The sequence below is a fragment of the Pseudophryne corroboree genome, chromosome 3 (assembly GCF_028390025.1).
Source record: "Pseudophryne corroboree isolate aPseCor3 chromosome 3, aPseCor3.hap2, whole genome shotgun sequence".
Classification (NCBI taxonomy): Eukaryota; Metazoa; Chordata; class Amphibia; order Anura; family Myobatrachidae; genus Pseudophryne; species Pseudophryne corroboree.
This window is the reverse complement of record NC_086446.1, coordinates 24,224,677-24,241,017: the sequence shown is the minus strand read 5'-3', so window position 1 is coordinate 24,241,017 and position 16,341 is coordinate 24,224,677. Positions and strand designations below refer to the sequence as shown.

At 45.2% G+C, this 16,341-nt stretch overlaps 1 protein-coding gene across 1 annotated transcript in view; it reads left to right on the top strand.

The window, feature by feature from the left end:
- Window positions 1–16,081, top strand: part of LOC135054575 (zinc finger protein 665-like) — a 144,400-nt gene extending 128,319 nt beyond the window's left edge. The window contains exon 8 of the mRNA XM_063957734.1: window positions 14,568–16,081. Coding sequence (XP_063813804.1) covers window positions 14,568–15,346 — 779 coding nt within the window. The 3' untranslated portion in view covers window positions 15,347–16,081. The remainder of the gene's footprint in view (window positions 1–14,567) is intronic.
- Window positions 16,082–16,341: the final 260 nt, after the last annotated feature.

Genomic DNA, 16,341 nt, shown 5'->3' with positions numbered 1-16,341 from the left:
TATAACAAGGCACCGGAGGCTGCTCACCCTGTAGTACAGCAACCTGACACTAGAGCTGCTCAGCCTGTAGAATAATAATAGCATTACCTGCTGCCAGACACAGCAATGGCTGCTCTCTGATCCTGCAGCCTTGTGGGAATGATAGAAGCAAGGCGGAGCTCAGACCAGGGGAAAATGGCCGCCGCTCCTGACGTCACTACATGGCCACGGAACCTATTGCTGCTGCCGGAATGGTCTACAAGAAAATGTCCGCCGGTCTTACGCACTGATGACATGTATTGTAATAATAATTACAGAAATCGGGGCTGTGACCTTGGTGTAAGAGGGGTGGGGCCAGTCACCAGAAATCGGCCTGCGCCAATCATACCCTAGTTCCGGGATGTGCGTTCCACCTGACTTCCGGCCAGTGCGTTCCACACATAGGAAGTGAGTTTTCATCGTCTGCTGCAGCCTCCCAGTGTCCGTGGAGATCAGGTAATGGCGTCTTACTATACAGGTGGAGCAGCTTGTGGTGTCCTGTTACTATTATTAGACGGGGAGCAGCCTGTGGTGTCCGGTTATTATTATACAGGGAGAGCAGCCTGTGGTGTCATGTTGTTATTATTATTATACAGGAGAGCAGCCTGTGGTGTCCTGGTGTTAATATTATAATACAGGGGGAGCAGCCTGTGGTATCCTGGTGTTATTATTATACAGGGGGAGTAGCCTATGGTGTCTTGTTGTTGTTGTTATTATTATTATACAGGGGTTGCAGCCTGTGGTGTCCACTTAATATTTTACAGAGGGAGCAGCCTGTAGTGTCCTGTTGTTGTTGTTGTTATTATTATACAGGGGGAGCAGCCTGTGGCGTTCTGTTATTATTATTATTATTATTATTATTATTCAGGGAGAGCAGCTTTTGATGTTTTGTTTTTATTATACAAGGGAGCAGCCTGTGGTGTCCTGTTGATATTATACAGGGGGAGCGGCCTGTGGTGTCCTGGTGTTATTATTATACAGGGGAGCAGCATGTGGTGTCCTGGTGTTATTATTATACAGGAGGAGCAGCCTGTGATGTCCTGGTATTATTATACAGGGGGAGCGGCCTGTGTTGCCCTGGTATTATTATAATACAGGGGGTAGGTATATGTGGGGTAGGTGTGTGCACAGGTGTGATCGCTTATGTAGTAGGTGATAGGAAAATGAAGAACCGGTAACACGTCCACAGGAAACACATAATGGGCGGAGTAATGTGCGTGGGAGAGTAATAGGGGTGTGAAGGACGTGAGAGTCCAGAGTAGATAAATATAGGGATTAGAGGAACGCTGCCTGGTGATCTTCTCATTCATCCCTTTAGGAGCATTACTTATACCCCCTCCCCCCTAATGTCCAGACCGAATGCTGTGAGCACATTACTCCGCCATTGTGTTTCGTGTGGACACGTCTGGCCGATGTCGGGAACTGATGCATTCTGGGTAGGTCAGATCGGGCGTTTCTGGTGGTTTCAGAGTTTCTAATAAAAGTTACGTTTTATCATTATATAAGAGTGTCCCCAGAGAGAGTCTTCTTTTCTCCTTTTATTATAGTATACAGGAGGAGCAGCCTGTGGTGTCCTGTTGTTGTTGTTATTATTATTATTATACAGGGGGAGCAACCTGTGGTGTCCTGTTGTTATTATTATTATTATACAGGGGGAGCAGCCTGTGGTGTCCTGTTGTTGTTGTTGTTGTTGTTATTATTATTATTATAGAGGGGGAGCAGCCTGTGATGTCCTGTTGTTATTATTATTATACAGGGAGAGCAGCCTGTGATGTCCTGTTAGTATTATTATTATACAGGTGGAGCAGCCTGTGGTGTCCTATTATTAGTATATGGTTTGAGTTGTATACGGAGTGGTGTTCAGTAATTATTATTATTATTATTATTATTATAAAGAGGGATCCGTCTGTTGTGTTCACTTATTATTATAGAGGAGGAGCAGCCTTCAGTGTACTGTTATAATTTTTATATGGGAGGAGTAGTTTTTAGTGTCCTGTTATTTTATGTTACTGTGGGGATCTTCTAAGACCAAAATATCTGCAATCTCCCTGTAACATATCGTGATTGGTGCAATTTGAAGCAAATGTGAGTGACAGGACCCAGACTCCTGTGTAATCTTATAACAATACTGATGCTCCTCACTTACGAACATAGGGGTGAGGAGGGTTTATTGGTTACTTATTGCTTTATTTCTACAGTATGTTACTTGTGTACTCTGGTGTTTCTTATAATTATTATACTTCTAGACCACTGAGTGTTTACTAGACGTCACATGAGGATGAGATGCGTCACTGATTCCCTGAGGATGGGGAACGACGGCAGTCACGTGACTGAGAGGATACTAAATCTCACCCTGGAGATCATCTACCTGCTGACTGGGGAGGTGAGGGGATCTGGGAGCGTCACAGTGACATCACTTATATCTATAGTAATAATACAGGGACATGACTGGGAAGGTGAAGGGATCTGGGAGCGTCACAATGATGTCACTTATTTCTATAGTAATAATACAGGGACATGACTGGGGAGGTGAGGGGATCTAGGAGCGTCACAATGTCACTTATATCTATATTAATACAGGGACATGACTGGGGAGGTGAGGGGATCTGGGAGCGTCACAGTAACATCACTTATATCTATAGTAATAATACAGGGACATGACTGGGGAGGTGAGGGGATCTGGGAGTGTCACAGTGACATCACTTATATCTATAGTAATAATACAGGGACATGACTGGGGAGGTGAGGGGATCTGGGAGCGTCACAGTGGCATCACTTATATCTATAGTAATAATACAGGCACATGACTGGGGAGGTACGGGGATCTGGGAACGTCACAGTGACATCACTTATATCTGTAGTAATAATACAGGGACATGACTGGGAAGGTGAGGGGATCTGGGAGCGTCACAATGATGTCACTTGTATCTATAGTAATAATACAGGGACATGACTGGGGAGGTGAGGGGATCTGGGAGTGTCACAGTGACATCACATATCTATAGTTATAATACAGGGACATGACTGGGGAGGTGAGGGGATCTGGGATTCTATGCAGTAATTGTGTAATTTATCTTTTCTTTGTTTCTCATAATACACAGGGTTACACAGTAGTGAAGAAGTCATCTGGTGAATGTGAGACACTAAGCAGCCGCCCCCGTGTGTCAGGAGGACTGAGCAGGACCCAGTGCCCCATCACGGAGCCTCCACCTCACTTACTGATACATGAGAAGTACAATGACCAGAGGATCCTGGAACTCACCAACAAGAACATTCAGCTGCTGACTGGAGAGGTGACTGCTGGGAATGGGGCATTATACAGTACACCAGGGGACGTGTCTGGGTGATGACTGGAGAGGTGACTGCTGGGAATGGGACATTATACAGTAACACCAGGGAATGTGTCTGGGTGATGACTGGAGAGGTGACTGCTGGGAATGGGGCATTATACAGTAACACCAAGGGATGTGTCTGGGTGATGACTGGAGAGGTGACTGCTGAGAATGGGAGATTATACAGTAACACCAGGTGACGTGTCTGGGTGATGACTGGAAAGGTGACTGCTGTGAATGGGACATTATTCAGTAACACTAAGGAATGTGTCTGGGTGATGACTGGAGAGGTGACTGCTGGGAATGGGACATTATACAGTAACACCAGGGGATGTGTCTGGGTGATGACTGGAGAGGTGACTGCTGGGAATGGAACATTATACAGTAACACCAGGGGATGTGTCTGGGTGATGACTGGAGAGGTGACTGCTGGAAATGGGGCATTATACAGTAACACCAGGGGATGTGTCTGGGTGATGACTGGAGAGGTGACTGCTGGGAATGGGAGATTATACAGTAACACCAGGTGACGTGTCTGGGTGATGACTGGAGAGGTGACTGCTGAGAATGGGAGATTATACAGTAACACCAGGTGACGTGTCTGGGTGATGACTGGAAAGGTGACTGCTGTGAATGGGACATTATTCAGTAACACTAAGGAATGTGTCTGGGTGATGACTGGAGAGGTGACTGCTGGGAATGGGACATTATACAGTAACACCAGGGGATGTGTCTGGGTGATGACTGGAGAGGTGACTGCTGGGAATGGAACATTATACAGTAACACCAGGGGATGTGTCTGGGTGATGACTGGAGAGGTGACTGTTGGGAATGGGGCATTATACAGTAACACCAAGGGATGTGTCTGGGTGATGACTGGAGAGGTGACTGCTGGGAATGGGAGATTATACAGTAACACCAGGTGACGTGTCTGGGTGATGACTGGAGAGGTGACTGCTGGGAATGGGGCATTATACAGTAACACCAAGGGATGTGTCTGGGTGATGACTGGAGAGGTGACTGCTGGGAATGGGAGATTATACAGTAACACCAGGTGACGTGTCTGGGTGATGACTGGAGAGGTGACTGCTGAGAATGGGAGATTATACAGTAACACCAGGTGACGTGTCTGGGTGATGACTGGAAAGGTGACTGCTGAGAATGGGACATTATTCAGTAACACTAAGGAATGTGTCTGGGTGATGACTGGAGAGGTGACTGCTGGGAATGGGACATTATACAGTAACACCAGGGGATGTGTCTGGGTGATGACTGGAGAGGTGACTGCTGGGAATGGAACATTATACAGTAACACCAGGGGATGTGTCTGGGTGATGACTGGAGAGGTGACTGTTGGGAATGGGGCATTATACAGTAACACCAAGGGATGTGTCTGGGTGATGACTGGAGAGGTGACTGCTGGGAATGGGAGATTATACAGTAACACCAGGTGACGTGTCTGGGTGATGACTGGAGAGGTGACTGCTGAGAATGGGAGATTATACAGTAACACCAGGTGACGTGTCTGGGTGATGACTGGAAAGGTGACTGCTGTGAATGGGACATTATTCAGTAACACTAAGGAATGTGTCTGGGTGATGACTGGAGAGGTGACTGCTGGGAATGGGACATTATACAGTAACACCAGGGGATGTGTCTGGGTGATGACTGGAGAGGTGACTGCTGGGAATGGAACATTATACAGTAACACCAGGGGATGTGTCTGGGTGATGACTGGAGAGGTGACTGTTGGGAATGGGGCATTATACAGTAACACCAAGGGATGTGTCTGGGTGATGACTGGAGAGGTGACTGCTGGGAATGGGAGATTATACAGTAACACCAGGTGACGTGTCTGGGTGATGACTGGAGAGGTGACTGCTGGGAATGGGGCATTATACAGTAACACCAGTGGACGTGTCTGGGTGATGACTGGAGAAGTGACTGCTGTGAATGGGACATTATACAGTAACACCAGGGGATGTGTCTGGGTGATGACTGGAGAGGTGACTGCTGGGAATGGAACATTATACAGTAACACCAGGGGATGTGTCTGGGTGATGACTGGAGAGGTGACTGCTCGGAATGGGACATTATACAGTAACACCAGGGGATGTGACTGGGTGATGACTGTATCACTGTGTGTGTCAGGTGTCTATAAGGTGTGAGGATGTCACTGTCTATGTCTCCATGCAGGAGGGGGAGTATATAGAGGAACACAGGAGTCTGTACAAGGACGTTATGATGGAGAATCACTGGCCCGTCACATCACTGGGTAAGAGGAGACTGTCATGTATTGTACAGGGGAGAGCAGGTATGGGGGCCCCTATATACACACATCATCTGATAATCACATATATACACTGTACTCAGTCACTGTGTGTCTCCTACAGATGGGCCCAGCAACAGAGATACCCCAGAGAGATGTCCCCGTCCTCTATATTCCCAGGACTGTACAGAGGAGAATCACAGGATCCCACAGGAGGATCAGGTAGGTGGGATTTAGGTTACATACCAAAGTAACTTTACACTATATCAGTTTTTCCCAACTTGTGGCCGTAGTACCCCAGGGGGGTACTCACTGTGATGTACAGGGGTACTTATTGTTCTGTAGTGATGGGGCTGGTGCAGGATATCCGGGTGATAATGAGACAGGGAAAGCAGTGTAATTGGGGGTCTCTAGCCCCATGCACCACAGTAGGACCATGATAACAACATGAGAACATCTATCCCTGTATAAGAAGGCAGATGGGGTTATAGGTTTAGGGGTCAGTCCTATTAGGGCTCCGAGCAATTTCGTGCGAATTCAGCCTGAAATCAGCTTGTCACAAGTGAGATATTGGGCGCTGTTGCTGGCGATAAAACGCCGTGGCAACAGCACAACGCACCCTTCACGGCTACTAGGATTGACCTCTTATTGTGCATTTTGCATTTTTCACAAATTGTGATAAGTAAGAAATATATGGGCTGTCATGTTTTTTTTATATATAACACCTAAATATTTTATCTGAATTATATTCATTCCCATGTATTGCTTCACAAATGTCAGGGGTACAAATAAGTCAAATGGACCGGAAGGGGGAACCCAGCGGGATATGACTGAGAACCATTGCACTATATGGTCTGTACAGAGCTGTGTGTCTAGTACTCTGATAGTCTCCTGATTACTCTGAGTAATGATGTCCGGCATTAATAACGCATTCATTTATATATGGGTGACTTAGGGTGAAGATCTTACAAATATAAAGGGAGAAGAAGAGACGTATGTGACTGATATGAAGGCAGAAGATATAGAGGGAGAAGAAGAGACGTATGTGACTGATATGAAGGCAGAAGATATAGAGGGAGAAGAAGAGACGTATGTGACTGATATGAGAACAGAAGATATAGAGGAAGAAGAAGAGACGTATATGACTGATATGATGGCAGAAGATATAGAGGGAGAAGAAGAGACGTATGTGACTGATATGAAGGCAGAAGATATAGAGGGAGAAGAAGAGACGTATGTGACTGATATGAAGGCAGAAGATATAGAGGGAGAAGAAGAGACGTATGTGACTGATATGAGAACAGAAGATATACAGGGAGAAGAAGAGACGTATGTGACTGATATGAGGGCAGAAGATATAGAGGGAGAAGAAGAGACGTGTGTGACTGATATGAGAACAGAAGATATAGAGGGAGAAGAAGAGACATATGTGACTGATATGAGGGCAGAACATATAGAGGGAGAAGAAGAGACGTATGTGACTGATATGAAGGCAGAAGATATAGAGGGAGAAGAAGAGACGTATGTGACTGATATGAAGGCAGAAGATATAGACAGAGAAGAAGAGACGTATGTGACTGATATGAAGGCAGAAGATACAGAGGGAGAAGAGGAGACGTATGTGAGGGGTGATCAGCAGTGTAAGGAGGAGGAAATCCCTACAGATATCGGCACAGGTGAGTAATAAACACTTATTACAGAAAATAGGATATTGATAACCTACCGGTAAATCCTTTACTCCTAGTCCATAGAGGATGCTGGGGACGACATCAAGACCATGGGGTATAGACGGGATCCGCAGGAGACATGGACACTCTAAAGACTTTTCATTGCGTGTGAACTGGCTCCTCCCTCTATGCCCCTCCTCCAGACCTCAGTTGTAGGAACTGTGCCCAGAGAGACTGACATTTCGAGGAAAGGGTTTACTTAACTAGTGGTGAGATACCTACCAACTCACACCCTCAACCATGCCGCACACATGGCATTCAACATAACACACGCCAACAGGCATGAACCAATTGCAGCAACATGTTGAAAACAAGAAAACAGAACTTGTGTAACTCTAATAACTAAACTGCAGGTAAAGTACGCACTGGGACGGGCGCCCAGCATCCTCTACGGACTAGGAGAAAAGGATTTACCGGTAGGTTATCAAAATCCTATTTTCTCTGACGTCCTAGTGGATGCTGGGAACTCCGTAAGGACCATGGGGAATAGACGGGCTCCGCAGGAGACTGGGCACTCTAAGGAAAAGATTAGCTACTATCTGGTGTGCACTGGCTCCTCCCTCTATGCCCCTCCTCCAGACCTCAGTTAGAATCTGTGCCCGGCCAGAGCTGGGTGCTCCTAGTGGGCTCTCCTGAGCTTACTAGTAAAGAAAGTATTTATTAGTGTGGGTGTTTCTGTCGGTGTATGTATTCCCTCCGCTTCCTCTCATTCTGAAAGTACTAAAGATCATGAGAAAAACAAAGGTTCAGGCGATCCTCATTCTTCCAGACTGGCCAAGGAGTGTTAGGGTCTCCTGCCCTGTGCTGCCACGTCGTCATGGCAACCGGGAGACAAGTGCTAGCGGAGTGACCTGAGCGCAGCTGATACTCCGGTTCGGGTCTTTTGCTGTGCAGTGGTTATAGGCTCTGTGCATGGCAGGGGATCCGGTGCTGGTTTTTGTGCTCACAGTCTGTGAGGTCTGAGTGGGGCGTGGACAGCACCTGCTTTATAAGGCCTCTTCTCAGGGTAAGCAGATGCTGCTGAATCTTTGTTGGTTAGTCAGTTTCTGAAAGTTAGCCAGTACTGTGTAGCTTTGTATTTGTTTGTTGCTTACTGCAAATAGGCCTGGGGATTTGGTATTACACTCTGCCAATCCAGACCTAGCAGTAAGACTGGAGTCAGTCGTTTAGCTTGCTGGGGTTCTGTTACTACTCTGTGAACTTAGCAAGTTTGCGGCTGTATTCTAAGACTTGCCTGTCTAATCCTGTCTCACTTTGCTAGGTGTCAGGGGTCAGTTTAGTGGCAGTAAGCTGAACCTGTGCACTGCAAGTGAGAATTAGGATTGTGGAGACTCTCCTTGTGTCTATCATTCCATCTCTGACCAAGGAGTTTACTGCCACACCCGTTGGTAACCCTTTAGGGTTTTGCTGTTGCCCTTAGCAACAGCATTTCGGGTTCTCTACGTATTAAAACACAACATCTTGCTTTTCTCATCTGAGCAGTTCTAATACAAGGGAGATACCCAGTTCCTTAGCCTCTGGGCTTCTCTGTTCACTTTGTGTGTATTTTGTTACCCTATCACCTTCTGTGTACGTTATGTCATATTCCCCAGTCTGTCTGTAAGTCCATTTGTTTTGCATAACAGTTCAAACACCAGTACATTCCTGCAGGCACGGGAGTGCATAACAGTCCTGACACCAGTACTTTCCTGCAGGCATTGGTGTGCATAACAAGGAGGGCTTGGTATCCAGATTTTCAGGAATTACTCATAGGAGATCCCTGGCCTCTTCCTCTACGAGAGGATCTGTTACAGCAGGGGCCGTGTGTGTGTCAAAACTTACTGCGGCTACGTTTGATGGCGTGGCGGTTGAACGCTGGATCCTAGCCCGAAAGGGTATTCCCTGTGAAGTCATTCCCACACTTCCTCAGGCTAGAAAAGGTGTAACGTCTAAACATTACCACCGTATTTGGAGAAAATATGTGTCTTGGTGCAAATCCAAGAAGGCTCCTACGGAAGAATTTCAGTTAGGACGTTTTCTCCATTTTCTACAAGCAGGTGTGGATCCGGGCTTAAAGTTGGGCTCAATTAAAGTACAGATTTCAGCCTTATCGGTTTTCTTTCAAAAACAATTGGCCTCCCTTCCAGAAGTTCAGACTTTCGTGAAAGGCGTGTTGCACATCCAACCTCCTTTTGTGCCTCCAGTGGCACCATGGGATCTTAATGTGGTGTTGCAGTTCCTTCAATCACATTGGTTGAACCTTTACAGAAGGTAGAGTTGAAATTTGTCACTTTGAAAGTGGTCATGCTGTTGGCCTTGGCATCCGCAAGGCGGGTATCGGAGTTGGTGGCCTTGTCTCACAAGAGCCCTTATTTGATCTTTCATGAAGATAGAGCAGAGTTGAGGACTCGTCAACAATTTCTGCCGAAGGTGATGTCGTCGTTCCACATGAACCAACCTATTGTGCTGCCAGTGGCTACTGACGTCTTACTGGAGTCGAAGTCTCTCGATGTGGTCAGAGCTTTAAAGATTTATGTCGCCAGAACGGCTCAGATTAGAAAAACAGAAGCTCTGTTTGTCCTGTATGATCCCAACAAGATTGGGGCTCCGGCTTCCAAACAGACTATTGCACGCTGGATTTGTGCTACGATTCAGCGGGCTCATTCTATGGCTGGATTGCCGTTACCGAAATCGGTGAAGGCCCATTCTACTAAGAAGGTGGGCGCGTCCTGGGCAGCTGCCCTGGGGGTCTCGGCATTACAACTTTGTCGAGCAGCTACTTGGTAGGATTCAAACACTTTTGCTAAGTTTTACAATTTTGATACCCTGGCCGAGGAGGACCTCATGTTTGGTCAATCGGTGCTGCAGAGTCATCCGCACTCTCCCGCCCGTTCTAGAGCTTTGGTATAACCCCATGGTTCTTATGGTTACCCCAGCATCCTCTAGAACCTATGAGAAAATAGGATTTTAATACCTACCGGTAAATCCTTTTCTCTTAGTCCGTAGAGGATGCTGGGCGCCCGTCCCAGTGCGTACTGTATCTGCAGTTATTGGTTATGGTTACACACAGGTTGTGTTATGGTTATGGTCAGCCTGTTGCTGACATTGTTCATGCAGTTGGCTTGAGTTCTGTTGGATGCCAACAGTCAGGCTTCCGTTCCCAACATTCCACAGAGACAGCACTGACTAAAGTGGTTAATGATTTGGTCACTACGAAGTCTAAAGGCCACTACTCACTACTTATTCTTCTAGATCTATCTGCTGCATTTGACACTGTAGACCACTCTCTTCTCACACATACACTACAATCCCTAGGTCTTAAAGACACAGCCCTTTCTTGGTTCCTATCGTACCTATCTAATCGCTCCTTCAGTGTTCGCTTCTCTGAATCTACCTCCTCTTCGCTACCTCTTTCAGTTGGAGTACCGCAAGGCTCAGTCTTGGGTCCTCTGCTTTTCTCTATCTATACCTCATCTCTTGGTAAACTAATCGGCTCTTTTGGTTTTCAGTATCATCTGTACGCAGATGATACTCAAATCTACCTATCCTCCCCTGACTTGTCCCTATCTGTACTGTGCCGGGTCACTGAATGCCTTTCTGCCATCTCATCCTGGATGACATCTCGCCACCTCAAACTTAATATTTCAAAGACAGAGTTAATTATATTTCCACCGGCCAATAGTAGGTACCAACCTGATATCTCTATCACTGTTGAAAACTCGACTATCTACCCTACCCCACAAGCTCACTGCCTAGGTGTCATCCTTGACTCTGATCTGTCCTTTGTTCCCCACATTCAATCTGTCTCAAGATCATGTTACATGCATCTAAAAAACATATCCAAAATACGACCATACCTTACACAAGACACTGCTAAAACTCTAATCCACGCTCTCATTATCTCCCGCATTGATTATTGCAATAGTCTTCTAACTGGTCTTCCCAAAACGAGACTCTCCCCACTACAATCCATTCTGAATGCTGCGGCGAGGCTTATCTTCCTCGCTAGACGTTCATTGTCTGCAGATCCGCTCTGTCAGTCCCTCCATTGGTTACCTGTACTCTACCGCATTCAATATAAAATACTTTTACTCACACACAAGGCCATTAACCAAACTACACCAATGTACATCACTTCGCTTATCACAAAATATCTCCCAACCCGACCTCTTCGCTCTTAACAAGACCTGCGTCTCTCATCCACACTCATGACTCGCTCCCACTCACCACTGCAGGACTTTCATCGGGCTGCATCCACTCTGTGGAATGCCCTACCACGCACAATAAGACTCTCCTCTAGTATCCAAACCTTCAAGCGTTCCCTCAAAACTCACCTCTTTAGGCAAGCGTATCAAATTCCTGAACCGCCCACATAACTTTCATAAACCTTCCTATCAAATTACATCCACTCTGTACAGTCCACACATCCTCACATGTCTTCTCATTCTTTGCAATAGATAGCACCTTTCCTTGTGTACATATGCCTATTTCCCTATAGATTGTAAGCTTGCGAGCAGGGCCTTCCTACCTCTATGACTGTTATCACCCAGTTTGTTATTGTTATTTCAAATTGTAAAGCGCAACGGAATTTGCTGCGCTATATAAGAAACTGTTAATAAATAATAATAAATAATGCCATGTTGCGTGGCGTGTTTGTGGTGTGAGCTGGTATGTATCTCACCTTAGTTTAACAATAATTCATTTCCTCGAAATGTCCGTCTCCCTGGGCACAGTTCCTATAACTGGAGTCTGGAGGAGGGGCATAGAGGGAGGAGCCAGTTCACACCCATTCAAAGTCTTAAAGTGCCCATGTCTCCTGCGGATCCCGTCTATACCCCCCCATGGTTCTTAGGGTTACCCCAGCATCCTCTACAGACTAAGAGAAAAGGATTTACCGGTAGGTATTAAAATCCTATTTTTTCTGTTGGCTATTGCCTCTGCTAGGAGGGTGTCAGACTTAGGTGCTTTGTCCTGTCATCCACCCTTTCTGATATTTCACCGTGACCGTGCAGTTCTTAGAACTCGCCCATGTCATCTACCTAAGGTGGTGTCATCTTTTCACCTTAAACAGCAGATTGTGGTACCGGCCTTTATCTCTCCTGGTTTGTCCTCCAAAGAGCAGTATTTGGATGTGGTATGGGCTCTCCGTATCTATGTGGAGAGGACTGTCTCCATCAGGAGGTCAGACTCTCTTTTTGTCCTTTTGGTTTTCACAAACGTGGCTGGCCTGCGAATAAGCAAACTTTGGCCAGATGGATTAAAATGGTGATTGCACAAGCTTATGCGTAGGCTGAGCTCCCAGCTCCTGATTCCATTAAGGACCATTCTGCTCGGTCCCCGGAACAATTCTGAAAGACAGCTATGTGGTCCTCAGTGAACACGTTCATAAGGTTCTATGCCTTTGATACTTCCGCCTCCCAGGATGCTTCCTTTGGACGCCGGGTTCTTGTGCACACTACAGTGCGTCCCCTCCCATGTGGAACTGCTTTAGGACATCCCCGATGTTATTCCCTGTGGAATACCAGTGTACCCCACCGCAGAAAAGGAGATTTATGTTAAGACTTACCATTAATTCTCTTTCTGCAAGGTACACTGGGTTCCACAGGGCGCCCACCCTGACGCACTTAGCTTCTTTGGGTTTGTATGGCATTAGCCGCTGGTACCTTCTCCTGTCGTGAGAATGTGGTTCTATTTGGCTAACATCTACCGTCTCTATTTTACCTGCTACTGCATTGGACTGGTTAACGAAACTGAGCTTGAGTGCCTGGAGGCGGGGCTATAGAGGAGGCGTTGCAGTGCTTCCTGGCAACAGTCAAAGCTTTAGCCTGTTGGTGCCTCGGATCAAGATCCAACTCTACACCCAAGTGTTATTGTCTGTGGAAACCAGTGTACCTCGCAGAAAGAGATTTAACAATGGTAAGTCTTACCATAAATCTCCTTTTTTTTTTTTACATACATGGCTGTGCCTCCTCAGATTCTTCCCATTCTGTCCTTTCTAAATAAAGTATATCCCGGTATAGTTATGTCCCTGTCATGATTTTCATTGCACCATGACTCTGTAATAGCCACAATATCTAGACCATCCCTTGTAATTATTGAAATGAGTTTGGGGGCTTTATATCCTAAGCTCCTAGCATTTGCACACATAGCTCTTAGAGTTAGGTTTGTGATTCTCCTCTTCCTAGCTATGTTCATCTCTCTGCCTATGTTTATTTGGTTTTGATCTGAATTATCTTCTGTTGCTGTGGATATGCTTACCATTCCCTTTGCCTGCAGAACCAATACATTTGGGTTGTGGGAACAAGTCGCCTTATTTCTATTTGGATCACTGCCCCATCTGTTAGTTTAAATAGTTCTTGATGAAGCATCCAAACTATTTACTTAGTATTCTCATTCTCCTTGAAGATGGGTGCAGGCCATCACTTTTGTATAGGCTTCTATCTTGCCAGATGGTGTGACTATGACATATCAATCTAAATCTCTCCTCCTCTTTTATGGCCATGAGTTCAGCATTAGCCAGCTCATTTGTCCCTAGGTGGACAATGACATCCACCTCCCCATCTTTTCTTGCTGCCTTCACAATTCTTAGCATGTGCTCGTTATCCCTTGCCGCTGCGGCTCCAGGTAAGCACCTTACTTGTTTCTCTACTTCATTACCATTTCCCAGGTATACTCCTATCATAATGGAATCTAGAAGTGCAGTGTTTCACACTCACAATTCACTTAAGTATTCAAGCTTCACTTTAGTATGCAAGCTAGGGTTAATTCTGATACAAATTACCCCTAGTACCTGTCCATGTGGTAGGGAATATAGATTGTAAGTTCCCCTGGTGGGACTGATGTGAATGACTAAATATTCTCTGTACAGTGCGGAGTAATATGAGTGCGCTATATAAAGATCTGTGAATAATAATAATACATTTATTTTATTTCCCCCAGATGGAGGCACAAGCAGGAATGCCTTGAAGGGAGATGTTAACTTGTCTGCAGATACTAAAACAGAAGATAACATCACACAGGATTCTCCAGGAGACGGCGCTGTTATGCTAAATATACATCCAGTACCTCTCGGTGCAGATATATCATCTGATCCCTCTAACTGCAAGGACTGGTCTCCTGATACCTCAGATTTTGTTACACATCGTGCAGCTCATACACCTGATAATATATTTCCCTGTTCCGAGTGTGGGAAATGTTTCACAAAGAAATCGCTTCTTGTTACACATCAGAGAAGTCACATAGATGAGAGGCCTTTTCTATGCAGTGAGTGTGGGAAATGTTTTACACTGAAATCAAATCTTGTTAGACATCAGAAAAGTCACACAGATGAGAGGCCATTTCCATGTTCTGAGTGTGGGAAATGTTTCACACATAAATCAGATCTTGTTCAACATCAGAGACGTCACACAGGTGAGAAACCATTTCCATGCTCAGAGTGTGGGAAATGTTTTACAGTGAAACAAAATCTTGTTGCACATTTGAGATGTCACACAGGTGAGAAACCATTTTCATGCTCCGAGTGTGGGAAATGTTTCGCACATAAATCAGCTCTAATTTTACATCAGAGACGTCACACAGGTGAGCAACCATTTCCGTGCTCTGAGTGTGGAAAATGTTTCGCACATAAATCAGCTCTAGTTTTACATCAGAGACGTCACACAGGTGAGCAACCATTTCCGTGCTCTGAGTGTGGGAAATGTTTCGCACATAAATCAGCTCTAGTTATACATCAGAGACGTCACACAGGTGAGCAACCATTTCCGTGCTCTGAGTGTGGGAAATGTTTTACAAGCAAATCAGATCTACTTAGACATCAGAGAAGTCACACAGGTGAGAAACCATTTCCATGCTCAGAGTGTGGGAAATGTTTTACACTGAAACAAAATCTTGTTGCACATTTTAGATGTCACACAGGTGAGCAACCATTTCCGTGCTCTGAGTGTGGGAAATGTTTTACACACAAATCAGCTCTTCGTATACATCAGAGAAGTCACAAGAGACAAACCATTTCCATGTCCTGAGTGTTGGAAATCTTTTACATACAAATCACATCTTTTTAGACATCAGCTTTCACACAGTAGAAAATAATTACTATGAGCTGATACAAAACAGGGTTGTAGCACAGCTCCTGTCACACAGTATTTGAACAATGCAAGTTAACCATCTGCAGACAATTGGAATGGATGTCATATAAGACTGGAGTAGATCACTTGGGTGAAACTAAAGTGTAATAACAGACCACATTATTGTTTTGTAGCATCTACATTTTGTGCATTTCAGTTAAACACGTAACAATATAAAATGCATTATAATTTTTAAAAACAGATATTATGGAAACTCGGATAAAATCCAAATTTTAGTTGTATTGGAATGGTGGATAAATGGTGACTCACAAACCACAAAGTAGTTCTTGGTGGGTAGAAACAAATGAAAGATGCAGCAGACAAGGAGTGTGGTTTGTATAGTGCAATATGTCGTGGATTGGGAAGCACTTTCTCCACGTCACACATATATACACATTTTCCCCATTGGTAAATATAGAAACGGGTAATGTAGGGTGACTGAGGTGGAGAACGGACTTTCCAGGTCTTTCATTACAGACAGTTCTAGCTGCAAATCTTACATTAAATAAACAATTTCTATCTCCTATGCCGAGATGTGTCATATTATATTGCAGATATCTTACTTCACTCCTAGATTATAATGTCTTATAGGTGATGCACCTACTTCTAGCTGCTATAAATGTGGGACACCATACACAGATATTGGGGGTAATTCCAAGTTGATCGCAGCAGGAATTTTTTTAGCAGTTGGGCAAAACCATGTGCACTGCAGGGGAAACAGATATAACATGTGCAGAGAGAGTTAGATTTGGGTGTGGTGTGTTCAATCTGCAATCTAATTTGCAGTGTAAAAATAAAGCAGCCAGTATTTACCCTGCACAGAAATAAAATAACCCACCCAAATCTAACTCTTTCTGCACGTTATATCTGCCTTCCCTGCAGTGCACATGGTT